Source organism: Strix uralensis, chromosome 27 (genome assembly GCF_047716275.1).
Source record: "Strix uralensis isolate ZFMK-TIS-50842 chromosome 27, bStrUra1, whole genome shotgun sequence".
NCBI classification, from domain to species: domain Eukaryota; kingdom Metazoa; phylum Chordata; class Aves; order Strigiformes; family Strigidae; genus Strix; species Strix uralensis.
Genome location: NC_133998.1, coordinates 7,110,909 through 7,126,506, shown reverse-complemented (window position 1 = coordinate 7,126,506; position 15,598 = coordinate 7,110,909). Strand labels below are relative to the sequence as shown.

The 15,598-nt window shown below is 48.9% G+C and overlaps 3 protein-coding genes across 9 annotated transcripts in view; 1 reads left to right on the top strand and 2 right to left on the bottom strand.

Annotated features, from left to right (window-relative positions):
* Positions 1–465: 465 nt before the first annotated feature.
* Positions 466–4,005, bottom strand: MICOS13 (mitochondrial contact site and cristae organizing system subunit 13). The gene is made up of 4 exons (XM_074851359.1): positions 3,931–4,005; positions 2,559–2,715; positions 1,746–1,797; positions 466–684 (listed from the first exon to the last, which is right to left on the bottom strand). The coding sequence occupies exons 1-4, from the start codon at positions 3,957–3,959 to the stop codon at positions 587–589; spliced, it is 336 nt and encodes a 111-aa protein (XP_074707460.1). The 5' UTR covers positions 3,960–4,005; the 3' UTR covers positions 466–586.
* Positions 3,958–6,224, top strand: LOC141935382 (hydroxysteroid 11-beta-dehydrogenase 1-like protein). Its single transcript, XM_074851519.1, is given in 5 exon segments — positions 3,958–4,011; positions 4,175–4,268; positions 5,125–5,160; positions 5,163–5,289; positions 5,591–6,224. Coding segments are annotated over 5 exon segments (498 nt in total). The 3' UTR covers positions 5,778–6,224.
* A 1,759-nt stretch (positions 6,225–7,983) lies between these two features.
* CELF5 (CUGBP Elav-like family member 5) overlaps positions 7,984–15,598 on the bottom strand; it is a 41,406-nt gene continuing 33,791 nt past the window's right edge. For 3 of the 7 annotated variants that reach the window (XM_074851360.1, XM_074851365.1, XM_074851364.1), the window contains 7 exons: positions 13,901–14,045; positions 13,093–13,239; positions 12,819–12,881; positions 12,651–12,731; positions 11,426–11,569; positions 11,148–11,312; positions 7,984–10,112 (listed from right to left, as the gene is read on the bottom strand). In XM_074851360.1, the coding sequence (XP_074707461.1) occupies positions 11,185–11,312; positions 11,426–11,569; positions 12,651–12,731; positions 12,819–12,881; positions 13,093–13,239; positions 13,901–14,045 (708 nt within the window). In that variant the 3' untranslated portion in view covers positions 7,984–10,112; positions 11,148–11,184. The remainder of the gene's footprint in view (positions 10,113–11,147; positions 11,313–11,425; positions 11,570–12,650; positions 12,732–12,818; positions 12,882–13,092; positions 13,240–13,900; positions 14,046–15,598) is intronic. The other 4 variants (XR_012626524.1, XM_074851361.1, XM_074851362.1 and 1 more) reach the window with 4 other exon arrangements.

Here is a 15,598-nt window from a genome sequence, read left to right as displayed (position 1 = left end):
GAGTTCTGCACCACAGACACATAAACTCCCTTCTATTGCACAGTGTCATCAACAAGTATTGCCACTAGTACTGGCTACTCCCAGTTGTGTAACAAGTCACAGAGCACCTGGAAGCTGCTTTCAAATCAATAATGTGCTCTGTCTGACAGAGGCACTTCTTCCTCAGCTAGCTTGAAGATAAGTGCTTTGTGTTCAAATGACATCTTTTACTATTACCTTGAATTTTTTTATATATTTTTTTTAATTCTTGTTGTTTTGAATTAGATGGCATTCACCTTTAAGATTAATTCAACATAAGAATAATCTGTTTAGCTAGCAAGCTTGGCAGCTTTAGAACAGGGGCATCAGCATATGGCCATCACTTCATTACAACTGATCCCTGATCTCTGCTGAAGCCTCTGATCACTGGTAAGAGAGAAAGCAACTACTGCAGTCTGTATGCTAAAACCAACCCAAATACAAATGGAAGTTCCAAAGACTTTTATTGTAGCCCTTGCATGGCTGAGCTGCCCTCTAGAGCAATGGACTATGCATCATCCCAAAGACAACACGGGACAGAGGGAATCACGAACCCGGGAGAACCCGTTCATTTGACAAGATCCTTCACATACTTCCAGCCTTCCACAGTGTATTCACAGGCCCTGGCGGGAGCTACAGACAAGGCAGACATGACTGTCTGCACTCCTGCAAGGAAAGCAGAGAAGAATTATCCCAAGAGCATCACTCAAGTCAAATTTCCTAATGTTATTCTAGCATTGTAGATCTCTTCAAACACTGAGAGGAAAATCTAGCTCTATCTCAGAAGCTTTCAAACACACTTAGGCCTGAATGATCTTTGGTTCAAGTACAGGTTTGTCTCTGTAGCATCTGTGACACAGAGAAACTCCAAGTTCAGGACCAGTATAAAGGATAGACAATTACAAGACTGAAACAAAGAAATAAGTTCCATTTTATTTCTGGTCTTGCCACAGATTCCATGGGTAATGTTGGACATGTCACAATATTTGTGAACCATGTTTCCCCACAATTACATGAATACCTTTTGCCGCACCATAAAAACTATAAATTAACTTACTAGATATTTGTAACATGCTTTGGCCTTCAAACAAGATCTCTAAAATTCTCGTAATAATGGGAATATTCATCCCTTCTGAAAAGTCAGAGGCTGAGTTCAAACATACCAGCATCTGAACCATTTATAAACTCTTCAATCTTTAATCAGAGGTTCACCTTTCTTAAGAGTAAGTCATCATTTATTTTTATGCTCTAGTTTCCCTGATCACTACCAGTGCTGATGAACTCACTGGAGCATAAACTCTATCTATTTATTGTGGGGGCCACAGTCGTCCCCAAACACTTCACTGAAACATTCAATCTTAGATCCTAGGATAACGTAGGCATGCTTGTCTTGGGGCACAGCTGGGCAGCAAGCTTTGTAGGTAAAAGAAACACCAGCTCCTCTGGTTAGAAAAGGCAGACAGGTTTATGGGCACACACCCTCCTCCTGATTTCACACTTGGAACAAGAAGAAATTAAGTCCAAAGTCACTCAGTGTGCTAGTGGTAAAGCCTGGAGCAGAATATGCTTCCCTAGTCCCAGTCCCAATGCTCCTTCCACCAGATTAGTGATAGGTATCACCTCCTCCACCATTCAGTTTAGGAGGACAGTATTGAAACAAAACTGGTATAATCTACATCACTCTTGGCCCCTTGCTCCTTTCACAGTTTGGTGAAAAGTTATTTTACCTTTATTCCAGGCATCAGAGGGGGAAAAGTCAAATTTTGGAGTGGGTGGGAGCTAAAAAGAGAAAGAGAGACAAAGTATCAGCACTTGAGGGGTTTCACTTATAACAGGATTCACATCACCTTGGAGAAGCCTCTTCATCTCTTAGGTGCCTACTCTCTAAGTCTCAAAAGGGATCAGACATGAGGCTTAAAGTCTGGACTTTGCTCTTTCCTCCAGTATAAAATAGGGGCAAAAGGTAGTACTTATCATTTGGGTGCTCCTGAAGAATCATCTCCATGGCTGCCTCCTTACAGTTATCTATTAGTTTAGGATAGTCTCTAATATGAAAAATGCTTTTCAAACTTTCAGCAAAGGCTTCTTCTGATGATTTTAAAAACTAAGAATTACTCAGAGAAGAGCCTCTTCAGGCAATTTAAATTCAACTTGACAAACTGTTAGCAGCTTGAGAAATTGAGAGGGGAATCTTTTCATTCATTTTTTTAAAGTGTGTAGGATCCTTCAAAAGAAGCTTAGGAATACCACTACATAGTGAAATACCTCCCAGGGCATGCTTGCAATCCCTTCCTTGACCCTGCACAGGCTAGTTACCCCTTATGCTTTGAAATAACATCTGTGAGCAATGTCTCCCCTTAAATTTAAAATTTTATCCTCCTTCCATTTCAATCCTCTTCAAAATATTCTCAGTGCGAAATCCAGTTTCAACAGCAAAACTGCCAGCATCACTGGAACCAGAGTATCACCCCAATGTCTTCTGCTCCTCATTCAGAGATTGCATTTGTTTTGCTGACTGTCTTCATCTGCACAGTCCTTACCTCCCAGCCTATATAACTTGTCCACTCTTGGATAGCTGGAGGCAGTGCTGCTTGAGCTTTTTTAAGGGCTTCAGCACCTTGTGTGCCACTGCCCAGCAGCCCCTGATCATATGCCACATACACGGCAACTCCAGCCAGGCCTCCTTTGATGACAAACCTGAAAGAATCAAAAGCAGCAACAGTTCAGTTCACATTATGACTATCAGTGCATCTCTCCTGGTAGGTTGTGACCATCAAAGGGAGGGTATCGATAAAGAAATCTGAGGGTCACAAACACTTTACTGTGCAGCAGAAAAAATACCTAGCTACCTTCCTTTTCTTCCTAGGTCAACTATTCCCAGTCAGCCGCTTGAAACCATACCTATTTGCATTTTATCAGTGACAGTTTTCAAGAAAAAATGAAAAAGTGTCAAACACCTCAGAGTATGTGCCACTTTTTAAAGTCTGAGAATCACTGGCATATACCTTTGATAAAAGGAACTAAAGGATTCTGCAGTGGGTAAGACATCCATGTGAATCACGTGGTTCTTGCTGTCTTGTTAATAAGCAATCTGACTAATTTGACAGACACCAGTATCTTGTTAATCTCATTACAGTCCAGTTAGCACCTGGCCATGCCTGTTCCTGCATTGCCTAAGCTTTTAAAGTTTCCTAGTAGACTGCATGGCATGCAAACACTAGTTTTACAGCTGTAGTGGCAACCTGCAAAATGAAAGACATGAAGAGAATATTTGACCTTTATTTACTTTTTCGTTATAGAGATCTGGGCAGACTGACTTTTTCAAATTCACAGGTCAGAGAGTTGTTTCCCCTTTAAAAAACAAATAAAAAGCTATTGCGCACCTAGGAAAAAAAAGCAACCAAATAAAAACTTGGCAGATAGCAGTACTGCAGTAGTAGAACATATGCTACATCCACCCGTTGAGAGAGGCAAGAGAGAATCAGTATTTAAACCCATCTATTCACGAGTATTTTGGGGAAAAGAGATTTATCTGTACTTGCTTCCAAAAGCACCCTTCCACACCTTCTCCCTTCGAGTGGGCCGCATATCCAGATCTGAAAGCGTTCCCTCAGCAAACAAGCGCCCTTGGGCGGCACTCCCGGTTTATTTTACGTAGTCGTGCTCGCCACGAGAAAACCGTCAGACTCCTGCCAGACATTTGGAGGCGCGCAAAGAGGCCGCCGGATGGAGGCCAAGACCGGCAGAGGGGCAGACGCGGTCAAGGGCGAGGCGCTGCGAGGAAGCAGGCCCGGGGGAGCACCCTCCGCGCGCGGGCGCGGCGCAGAGGGGGCGCGGGCCGGACGGTGCCCGCGGCGGGCGCGCACTCGGGCCGAGGGCTCCGGGCAGGACAGCGCGGACGCAGCAACTCACTTGACGGCGGGGACGAGCCTAGCGGCCATGACTGCACGGGGGCGGCGCGCTGGGCCGCGCGGGCCTTCGGGAACCAGTCACGTGGGCAGGGGCGCGCGGCGGCGAGCGCGGGAAAGCGCGGCCGCCCCGGCGGTTGCCATGGCAGCCGAGCCCCTCCCTTCCCCTCCCGCCGCTGGAGCGTTGGGGCCGCCGCTGACCTTCCCTCCAAACCCTCCTGCTTCTTCCATGTCTAATATCATTCCAGGTGAATTTCTTCAGTTATGTGGCACACGCAACAGCAGCTCATCCCACCCTGCAGAAGAATAAAGGCTCTCTGGTGGTTGTTTCTTCCCTCACAGGTGAGTGTCTTTAACTGGCATAAGCACTGGCCTTGTGGAGACAGTGGTTCCCAGCACACCACGTTTCTCTGTGTCCTTCAACCACTCAACACATTTTCAAGTTGTGCGTTTCATAGTAGCAAGCAGGATGGTGGCTGGCTGTCCTTGTTTTCTTGAAGACCTTCTCTCTGTTGCACCATTTTGCATTCCCTTGGAACTTTGCTCTTCATTCACCATGTGCCCAGATCTGCATGTTTGGATTCTGTCCCTTACAGCCAGGCCCATCTCTCATGCATTTCTGACACAGCATTAAGACCATCCTGCCACTCTAAGGCCTTCTGGCTTTGGCCAGTCTGAGTAGCAGGCTGCTGAGTAGCTGCATCTACTGTAGGGGATGGAAGGCCAGGGGAAAGTCTTCAGTGTGTGTTCAAGGGAGCTGCATCACCATACACAAGTACAGACATCCCTGCCTTGTGATGTAACGTGCCTTGGTATCAGGGAAATGTTATGGCCAGATGCCCCAGCATGTGACCCAGTCAATGTGTTTGCATGTGATGGGGAACGGGAAAGCTGCAGGTAGACCATCACACTGGGCTTTTTAGCCCAGCATGTGACCTGCTTACTGTGTAAGTTACAAGAAATTTCCTTCCCTTATCCACATAGGTGGTGGCTCTTGTGTTGGGATGTGCTCACGCAAAGTGGTAGAATTTTCTAAGTGCTTGTGTGTGACTAGAAATAGAGGGAAACTCACCTGCACAGAACATGGGTTGATGCAGGATGGCAAAGCCTCTGTCTTTGCCCATATTCCCTTTCCATGGCAGCGTCCTCCTGACAGCAACTTCCCTGATGTTTTCAGTTCTTTCCTTTTCCTCTCCAGGGAAAATACCCACTCCCTTTACCACTTCTTGTTCTGCCACAAGTTTGCACTGGATGGATTCTTCAGCTCGCTGCGCCATGAACTCATCATGCAGAAGAGAAATGTCTCTATCACACTATGCATCCTGGGTCTGATTGATACTGATATGGCATTACAGAATACCAGGTGCGTATTTGGAGAAGGATGTAGGAGTCTGGGTGGGAGTGTGTCTGCAGGAACATGTCTCTTCTTGAAAGCATGCAAAAAATGCACCACAACTGTGTTTAAGATGATGTGCACATATGTTTGGATGGGCAAGAAAACTAATGGGAAGAGTGCATCTGCTTGGGTACATCATGGGGGTTGTGCACGTCCACCTCAGCATGGGACATGAGCGTGCAGAACCCTGCGGTAGTCAGCCTGCACAGGTAAAACCACACCAAGGATTGTCTGGCTCCAAATGATCCTCTTGACTGTTACCTTACAGGGGCAAAGTGCACATAACTGCTTCTCCTGGTCCTGAAGCTGCACTCACCATCATCCAGGGAGGTGCCACACGGATGCAGGAGGTTTTCTACCCATGGTGGCTGCAGCACATGTGTTGCCTCTGGGTTTTGTTCCCCAATGACCGGGACCAAGTTTTACAGAGTTACTATAACTACAGCAGTCCTTAAAGGATGCCCAGTCTCAGTCTCCTCTCCCATCCTAAATCTCTTTTAATCACATTTCCCCTGTCCAACTAAGCATTCCATGCAACTATTGTTGTCAAGCAGGAGCAGGGCAGCAGTGGCGGCAAAGTAACCTTAGCTCTTTTCATAAGACTCATCTTGGTCTCCCTCTCATCCTGCTTCAGCCACAGTTCTGATATTTCTACCCATCAGTCAGAGATCTTTCCCACTGTTCACTTGTTTTAGCCTTGCACCCATTTCTCCTCCTTCAGCTTCACTTGTCTGTATTGCCTCCAGTCTTTCAGCTCCAGCTTTAACCTTGGTCTGTACAGGGTGTCCTGAAATATCAGTACATCTTGCTCCACTGCTTCATTATTTTGTGGATTCTGTGAAACTTCTTGCTTCCTATAAATAGAATTTTAATCTCTATTTTAATTAAACTCTTTTTTCTCATGTGTTGGTGTTACATGTTGATGCCTCCTCCATGAAGGAGGGCTGGTGACCTGGCTTCTGTGAGCACAGGCATGTTGCTAGATGTTTGCTGACTGCACGGGACCTGTTAAATCAGCTCTTCCTTGCTGTAAATCCAGGATGGGTTAATGATTCCTGCACTGAACAGGAGAAATAATATAGAGGGAATTCTTCCCTAACACATTATTCCTATGGATATGTATCATGTAAGTTCTAACAGCTAAGAAAAAGCAGTCTTTGCTTGAATCCTCCTGGGCTGAGGATGGATAATAGATCCTATGTGGGCTCCTTGGTGTCTGAGAGGTTATTTTGTGTGTTGTTCCTGTCCGCAATGCATGAATCCTGAAGGGATTTTAAGCAGCTTTGAAAGCGGAACATTTTGTAGAAATTGGTTAACAGGTTTGGAATTTATTGGCACAGCCAGGTATTGCTTAAAAACCAGGCTTGTCTAGGGGATATAGAACTAAAATGGAGAGTGCAGAGCCTTGCCAACTGCAGTCTTTCTTCAGTCATAGCTGGTCTTCTCCAAGGAGAGGAAAAAAAGCAGGTTGAGGGGTAGGTACATTCTAGCCGGTGAGAGGCAGCTTCTTACGAAAGGGTCACTGCATGCCCCCCTCCTTCTTTGCTCTGTTGACAGCAGCTAGGTGCTAGACTAAATGCACTCTTTTTCTGAGCTAAATATAAAAACTTGTGTGCCTGAAAGAGATGTCACTGCAGCTTGAGTTCTTGTTACTGGGAATGGTGTGTGGCACTTTTAGTCGCAAGCACATTTTATTCACATCACAGAAACAGGCACCAGCTGCGTATTTTCCTTCCTCTCTCCTTGCCATTGACTGGTTTTTGACATGACAAAGCTTTCTCTGAAGCTATGTGGAAATAAGAACTCACCACAATTCACAGTCTCTGGCATTTGAACTTGTCCCTTCTAAAACACACACCTACCTGCTTCTCATGACAGTTTGCGGTATACACCTTGGCCCAGTCACTGCAGAATTGTGTTGGTGCAGGGGCAAGGAGGCATCAAAAATTGAGGTAGTCCTAGATTTCATTCTCTGCTCATGGTCTCCTTTTCTCCAGCACCATTAAATGGGGGTTTCAAAGCAGTAGAAAGTCCCAGGGAAACTAGTGCTTTTACAGGAGGGGGTGAACTGTGGGCATGGCAACTGGAGTTGGTTCTGTACCAACCCCAAGCATGTTCCTCACCTTCAAGGCAGAGATGAAGACTGTGCATTTGCTTTCACTTTCCCTGGTTCTGTGCATAGCACCAGATGGGCTGGGCTCTGGCTCTCAACTGATTTCCTCCAAGGTGCTGTTTTTGTTCTCTCAAGTGTGAGCAGAGTACATAGGAGTTCTTAAGAGGTGTCTGGTATCTGCACACAAGAGCTGTGACTGGTTTGTGTTTAGCTCTGCTGGAGCTTGGCTGCTAAACTCATTCATTGGAATTGGCCTAATATAACAAACTTGCATTTTGGGGATCATACACTGCAGACTGGAACAAAAATCCACAGACAGCCTTCTTAGAGACACAGGGACACTGTGTGGTGTTCAGAGTAAGGCAGGGTTGTATTCTGTAGGACTCGAGCTCTGTCATCCATCCCCCTGTGAAATGTTTTTTAACTGATTGCACAGATGATTTGCTGAATGGAAACAGACTTTCCTTGCCCCAGGCCTTTGGTGATTGTCTTCAAGTGTATGCATTATCTAAAAGCACTTGCAACAAACACACGAAGTAAAACCCCAGTTACTTAGCAAGTAAAACTTTTATTAAATAAATTTAAGATTTTTTTTACCAGAGTGAGGAATTTGACACTGATGAAGCTTGTATCGCACCTGTAACATTGTACAGTCACATCAGTAACTGTGATGGAAGAAACTGTAAATGCTTGTTTTAAACCAGCTTGACCTAGAATTTCCAAAGTCCTTTTTTTCCCATTTTGCATTTGTTGGGGTTTTTTTTTTTGTTTTTTGTTTTGTTCAAAATTAGATTAAGTTTAAACTTCATGAAATTACTTGTAGCAGAAATAAAGTACATTATACAAATCACGTACATAATAGATGTTAAGTATAAAAATGGTATTTACAGTAAGTAAACATGGACTATAGAAACACACTGACTCGCACAGCTTCATCCATTGCTCAAACTCTCAGCATCAGATACAGAGGGATGGTTGAGGAGATGTGAAGGTCCTTAACTGTGCCGCAAACATCTGAACAAAGGGAAACTGGAGGAGGATAAGAATTGACTGAGGTTCTCTAAAGTCCCCATATCTCACTTTATCAACTGCATTAACCTTTCTCCACCAACCCTCTGTTCATGTTTGAACGTGCACATGCACGTACGTGCGCACGCACACACACACACACACACAACGGGGAATGTTCTTGGTACCTTATCAAACTCTGGAATATTGAAACTAATCATTCAGAAGGTTTGTGGGGTTGGTTCGTTACGTTTTTCTTTCCTTATTTTGGTAGAAACTTAAAGAGACTATTTCAAGGGCTATGCCTTGTCAGTATGACGCACACCCCCCCGGCCTCAGGGGATCTTTGTTAAATCAAGCTCTGAACTATGTTCTGTGCTTAAGTGTATGTGTATATAGCTGTATCTATATATGCTGCATAATGTATAATCTGTCCTTTGTAGGGGGTGGTAGGGAAAAAACCAGAATGGCAACCCTCTTCCATCATACTATCCTTGTGTCTGCTTCGAAAAGCTTTGCAGAGGGTGTGAGAGGTGAGTCATCTCTAAATTCTGATGGAGAAGATGTCCCGTTTCATCTGGGAATCGGAACTGCCCGCTAACCAGCGTTAGGTTACTTCCAACATGGGGAGGCAGTGTGTAGCCCCTGGGAGGCTTCTGTCACTCTGTTTTGGAGATTGCATCTGCTCACATTCTCTCATCTTCTCTTGCCTTGATCAAGAAAATGCTCCGTTACCATGGAGAGCTATGAAATACGGATCTGTGCCACGTGTGGGGAGGCAGTACAGTTCCTGTAGGTAAAGGGACTCGTTTCCTGTGCTTTCAGCCTAATCGAGGAGTTGCTAAGGTTAGGCTTTGGCACCAAATTCCAGGAGCTTTGTCTGCAGAAGCCCTTGGAAAGGTAAGACTGAGAGCTCTTGAGATCCTTAACCAGGCTGGTGCTAAGGTCGGTGGATGAGTGACTCGAGCAGAGCAGCTGGCTGCGCCCCAATCCTGGAGGTATGTAGTTCTCTTTTTCCTTGCTTCTTGCTAATGTTGAGCAGAGAGATGCGCTTGCTCTCTCTCTTGCTCTCTGTCCATCCAAGCATCCTCTCAAAATGTTCAGGCCTATCTGCAGTGCTTGTTGAGAAAACACTGTTGCAAAGGTAAACACTTAACTTCCAATCCCTCTTGCAAGGAGTCAGTCTCTGAATGGAAAAGTTTGGTCCTGTGAGCCACTTTAAAAAAAAATAGAGACTGTATATATATATATTTATATTTAACTATGAAAGGGCCAGGAGACAGGGTGGGAGGAAGGGAGGGACGGAGCTGTTTCCATACATCACTGCAGTAACCTAGAGACACACCAGTGGGTTTTCTTGGTCCATGTACTCCAGGCATACCCCAAGAGGAAGAGCTTCAGGTCCCCAGGTGCTGCTGGTTTTCTGGTCCCTTTGCTATGCACCACATTAGCAGCAAATATGAGAGTCCGTTGTGGCAAGAATCTTCCTGCTGGGCAGATATTGAGCCTTCTCTTTAATTGCATGTTTTGGGGAGGAGGGCAGGAGGATGGGGTGGGTAGGTGGGGAGCAGAGGAAGGAAAGGGGTGGTGTCAAAAGAGTTGATAAATTTACTGGCCTCTCTGTAAATCAACCTGAAGCAGAAATTCTTCCTCTGGACTTTCCCTTCACCTGAATAGAAAGGGAGGAGGGAGGGAATTGGGAGGTTAGGCAGACATCTATGCAAACCTCTGGCTTTGAGTCGCTGTTGCTTAACGTGGAGGAAGATGACCCCAGTTAGAAGGGACCAAGATCAGCCCTCCCTTGCTCCCAGCCTGTTGGCTGATAGGAGCTAGCTCTTTGACAGCCAGCTCTCACGTCAGGCAGCTCTTTCTGTGGCCCTTCAGGGTCTCACCTTTTCTCTGCTTTTCTGTAATGCTTGTGAATCATGGGATTGTCCTTTTTTAACCTGGAAAGCATTCTCTGCAGACAAATTTCCAGGTACATGTAGCAACTGAAAACAAAACTACTGGGTTTTAAAACCTTTTTAGGAAGATGAATGTTTTTTGGGAGCAGTCAGAAAGACTGAAACCATGCTTAGCCACAGGCAGGTAATTTGAACCCATCTGCCTGTCAGGGCCCTGAGTGCACTAATGGGTTTTAATGGCCTTGACCAGCTTTCTGTCCATGGGCCCAGGATTCTCATTACAGCTCAGACCTGTGCCTTCAGTCCTTGTCTGAGCTATATGGTGGAAGTGCCAGTCTCCACCTGTCCATGGACCGTTTCTGTCCATGGATCTTGTTATCTGGACGCCAACCCTTGATTGTCTTCCCATCTAGATGTTGGATCTGTTTATTATTCTCATTATAGACCTGCTTGGCAATCACTGGACTATGTCTGACCCTGTTTACCTTCACCAGACCTGATCCTGATCTTGACCAGCAAGCAGACTGACTCTCTGGCTTGACCTTGGGCCTGCCTCATTGCCACAAACTTGCCTGATGATCTAGACTCTTGGTTGAACCTGGCCATCATCTCCAGGCCTGCCCTGGTCACCTTGCTTAGGTGCTGGGGCTGGGCCCTGGCAGGCGAGGCCTCTGCCCTGCTAGCTGTGTTACTGTGTTCAGCTCCTGGCTTCCCACCCCACAGGGAGCAGCCAGACCTTGCTGGCCCCTGACACTGGCCAGCACTGTGTAGGAACTGTGCTGTGATGATGCCAGCTTTACCTGTGCTGCAGAAGCGACTCCTGCTTGCTCACTGCTGTCAGTAGGGATGATTAGCATCCTTGGGTCGTTTTAACTGCACCTTCAAACGTTTCATGCCAATCTGGAAGCCATTCATGGCCTGGATAGCAGTCTGTGCACTGGATGGGTTGTCAAAGCTTACAAAACCTGAAGGACAGGACACAGGCATGCATAGTAATGGCACTGTTGGTGCCATGCCCACTGCACGAGTGTCCTCGTTATCCATTATGCTTCCCTTGCCCACTGGCATCAGCACTCACCAAAACACTTGCTCTGGTTGGTGGCACGATCCATGAATACCTTGGAGGAAATGATATTGCCAAAGGGCAGGAACATCTGCATCAACTCATTGTCTCCGAACTCCTGAGGGAGATGGTAGATGAAGAGATTGCAGCCTTCAGGACCTGCAGGCATGGGGGCAATAGGGATGGACCAAACAGAGCCCCCAAAGGGAAGGGGAAGAGAAATGGCCTCAACTCAGAGCACAGCACTGGAGGAGAACCCCAGCACTGCCTCCTTCTGTCTTGACCTCCCCTTGCTTGTCTCTCTTATCACTGGTCCACAAAGGGTTCTAAGAGCAGATAGGAGGCAATATGCAGAGCTAGAGTTTCTGGAGAACAGATTCACTTTCACAGTTTGCCCAATTCCCATGTGGAGTGTTGGACACAACTGTGAGTGTCTGGGTGTTGTTTTGCTGAAAGGAAATTAGCTGATGTGACAACTCCCTGTTCATAGCTCTCCCAGTCCTAGGAGAGTATCAGACACTGTTATGTGAAAGCTGCTGCTCTCACATTCCCTGCCCACAGCTATGCAGTGGCTGCCTTCAGCCCAGAAGCTGCAGCCTCAACCAGAAATCTGGATTGCCACACATCTGATTTATGGGCTGACCTGGTCCTGTCCGCTCCTTCGCTTGCTCCCTGTGAATCTAATGAGCACAAGGAGCTGTTCCTTCGATGACACCTGCTGTATGAAGCAGGAACAGACAGAGAATGCCTTTGCCTCCAAATTCTGTCCAGGCCAGTTTTGAAATAAGCTGAAAAACAAACTCAGGAGGCTAGGAAGGCTGAAGAGAGAGGACAAGTATGTTGGAGAGGCTGGTTTGACTGGTTCCAGTGTCATTCTGGCATAAGTAAAGATGAGGGGGAAGTGCTCTTTTCCCCGGCCTGTGTAGGGAAGGTGCTGACTCTGTACCCTTTGGTGTCAAAGCCTGGTGTTCTAGTGCTTGCTGTCCCCTTTGTACTTGGCAGCACCTGGCCAGGGGTGAGCTCAGAAAGTCTGCATGACAAGCATCCTCTGAACCCTTCCAGTCCACTCACTGCAGGGACATGGTTGGTTCCGTAACCCAGCTCCAGTATTAAAGATTAGAGTGGACAAAGATTAGTGCTGTCTCCTCTCCACTGGTTCTGTGGTGCAGAAAACGAGCTACACAAACACCGCTCCCCCCCCACCAGAACTGGACACACACATTCCCACCCTGTTCCTCACCTTCTCGTTGCTGCTGCAGGATGGGAGGTGGCTGAGGGATGCTCTGAGCAATGGGGGTGATGGTAGTGGTTGGATACACAGCTGTATTCCAGGGAGACAGAACAAACTGTTTACCTGAGGATCTGGTCAGCCACACAAGGGCCTGAGGGAGACAAGAGAAGCTGGTACCTGCATACTGCTGAACTCCTGTGAAGGCTGGGTGCAGAGTCTCCGCTACTGAAGGGCTCTGGGCTGCAGAGAAGAACATAATCAGAAGCTCAGCAAAGGGAGTCACTCATGGGTTGTCTCTGTCCCTCTCCCTCCAACCCCCCTACGAAGTGAGTCTCAGTGCCCAGCCGGTAGGGAGCTAGAAAAAGTGTTCTGTGTGGGGAATCAAGAAAAGAGGAGCTAATTGCAGTTTCTGAGGTCTCGGGATGGTTTTCTTTTTCCCTGCTCTCTGTACCTGAGTATGGCACAAGGCCATTGGTGTAAACTGTTTCCAAGGTTGGATGCCCATTTGGAAATGGTACCACTCCAGTGAATCCATTTGAAATGGGTGCCACCAGTCCCGGCATGGCTGCTGTTCCCAGGAGGGGTGGTGAATGTAGCCCTGTAGAGCAAGAAGAGAGGACATCCCATGAGAGACGAGGCCCTGCAAAGCCCACCCTCCCTCCTTCCATCTGCCTAGCAAGACTGCTGGTTAGGAAGCTATTATCTCTTCTAGTTGGCACATGGAGCCTTCACAAAATTAGAGGCAGCACGAGTGAGAAGAGTGCGCAGCATTGCTAGTCCTGGCTGGTGTCAGAGCTTTGGGATGGAACATTTTTCATCCAGGTTTGTACAACACCTAGCATGATACAGCCCTGTTCTTGCCAGGTGTTCAAACCCAATATGCATCATTGCTGATACTGTTAGTGGGGGATGGTGATAATGAATAATAGTACTGCTGCACCCAGTCAGGTGCAATCCTGGGAACCTGGTCCCTCTTTACTACATCCAAGGTTAAAACAGCAGCAGAGTGGAACAGCAGTAGGGCACAAGGATGTGTGTTGAAAGCATGAGGTGTCAGGGAGGTTGCCGAAATTTGCACGGAGCTAGAGACTGCTGTCCTCAGAGGCTGCATTGTTAGAAACGAGTGGCCTAATACAGATGCTGAGCCTGGAGCTATGTGGGAGCCGTTGTACCTGTGTGAGCACCGTGCTGGGTGCTGGGGCAGGACATTCACTGGCAGTGAAGGACTCGCTGCGTCCTGGCCCATGCCAGGCCCTCACCTGATGCTGGTGCCAGAGGAGCAGCTGGCAGCCCGTTGAGACTGACGGCACCCATCTGCTGGATGTGGCAGGGAGAAAAGGCGACGCCTGGGCCCAGGTAGCTGCCGTGGGAGGTGGAGAGAACTGTCGTCTGCTGCTGCATCAGCTGCAAGGCAGGACCGCGCAGTCAAGGCTCCGCGCTGCTCAGGGCCTCGCTCCGCTCAGGGCCACCCGCGGCCCCGGGCCTCCCGCCGCCGGGGCCTCACCGCAGCCGCGGGCAGGGCTCGGGGACGCCGGGCCCGAGCCGCGGCCTCGCCACCCCCGCCAGCCGCCACCGGGGGTCGCCGGGCTCCCGCCGCCCGCCCCGGGGCCTCCAGCCACGCCGCGGGTCCGGCCGGGGCGGGCGGCGGCCTCCGGCGCCCCCGCGCCCGGGGGCCCCGAGGTGGGCCTGGGGCCGCCCCTGCCCAGGCAGGGCCGTGCCGGGGAGCGCCCGAGCTCTGCACGCAGCTTCCTGCCCCGCGGCCGGGCGTCCCCCGCCGAGCCGCGGCCACAGCCGGGCGCCTTCCGCCCACCCTCGCCCCCTCCGCAAGCCGGCGGCCCGGGGGGAGTCTTCGCTCGCCCGGCTGCGCGCCGGGCCACCAGCGAGGGCCCTTCCCGCTCGGAGCGCTCCTGCAGTGGGGAAGGGGGGGGGGGAGCGGGCTGCGCCCCTGCAGCCAGCAGCACCCTGGCACCACAGGCCCTACCGCTCTGCCGGCCACTGCCACGGCCCCTTCTCCCAGCGCTGCCACTTCTCCCGGGACAGTGCCAGGTATTATAACACAGCTTTGCCTTGCGGAACGGGGCCCAAATCGCTCTCCTTTTGCCCGGCCTCAACAAGGAGACCGTGCTGCTGGGAGACACGTGGAGCTCGTTCTCGTCCGTGCACCCTGCGTACAACAGGGTGTCCACCCGGGCCCAGCTCCCATGGCACGCTTTGCCATCTGAGGTCTGCCCCGTGATCCACTGAGCTCAGTCTTTCCTCTGGCAGTGGCCTGCACCCTGGGATGGCAGCTCCTTCTGGCCCCGCAGGAGGAGAAAGAGAAAGATCCTTCCAGTCCTATTTGGCCATCAGTTGGTGCTCTGGAGCGTAAGATTAAATCAGACTGCGCTCGGAGTACAGTGGCAACAAAGACTTAGTTCTGGATGCAAAATTACCTAGCCCCTTTATAAGCCTTCACCATCAAGCAAGAGCAGGGGAGGCACAGGCACAGTTCTCTGGAAACTCTACAATTCCACAGGAGGAGCTGGGGGGTGGCACATGGCAAAACCCAAGAAAAACACAAATCCTCACATTAACGACAGCTGTATCCCACTGTCTGCTTTGCAACATAAATACACAGCACTCAAGTAACCTGCCTCATCCACAAATGGCTGAGTCAGTAAGCCAAAAGTTTGGCCCAGGTCTCAGAGGGGGAATCTGGTAACTCTGAAATGTTCACGGCTAGCTAAACCTTCTCTTCGTTTCCTCCACACAGAAGCTGATTATTGCTGTTGCGTAAAAAGAAGAGGAATTGCCGAATTTCATGGCATTGCTGTCTGTAAACTGGCACAAACCAACCAGCTGGGGTGGAACTGACTCTGTGGGCAGTGCTGGGATAGGGGAGAGCCCTTTTTGGGGCAGAGGTGGGACACTCTCTGGCACACCACAGAGCACAGTCTCTGCAGGCAGGCAGGACTGAC

Coding starts and splice junctions, on each gene's coding strand:
- MICOS13 (XM_074851359.1), bottom strand. CDS start 3,959: ATGGCCGCTAGGCTCGTCCCCGCCGTCAA. Junction 2,716..3,930: donor AGGCTCGTCCCCGCCGTCAA/GTGAGTTGCTGC, acceptor TGATTCTTTCAG/GTTTGTCATCAAAGGAGGCC. Junction 685..1,745: donor CTCTGATGCCTGGAATAAAG/GTAAAATAACTT, acceptor CTTTCCTTGCAG/GAGTGCAGACAGTCATGTCT.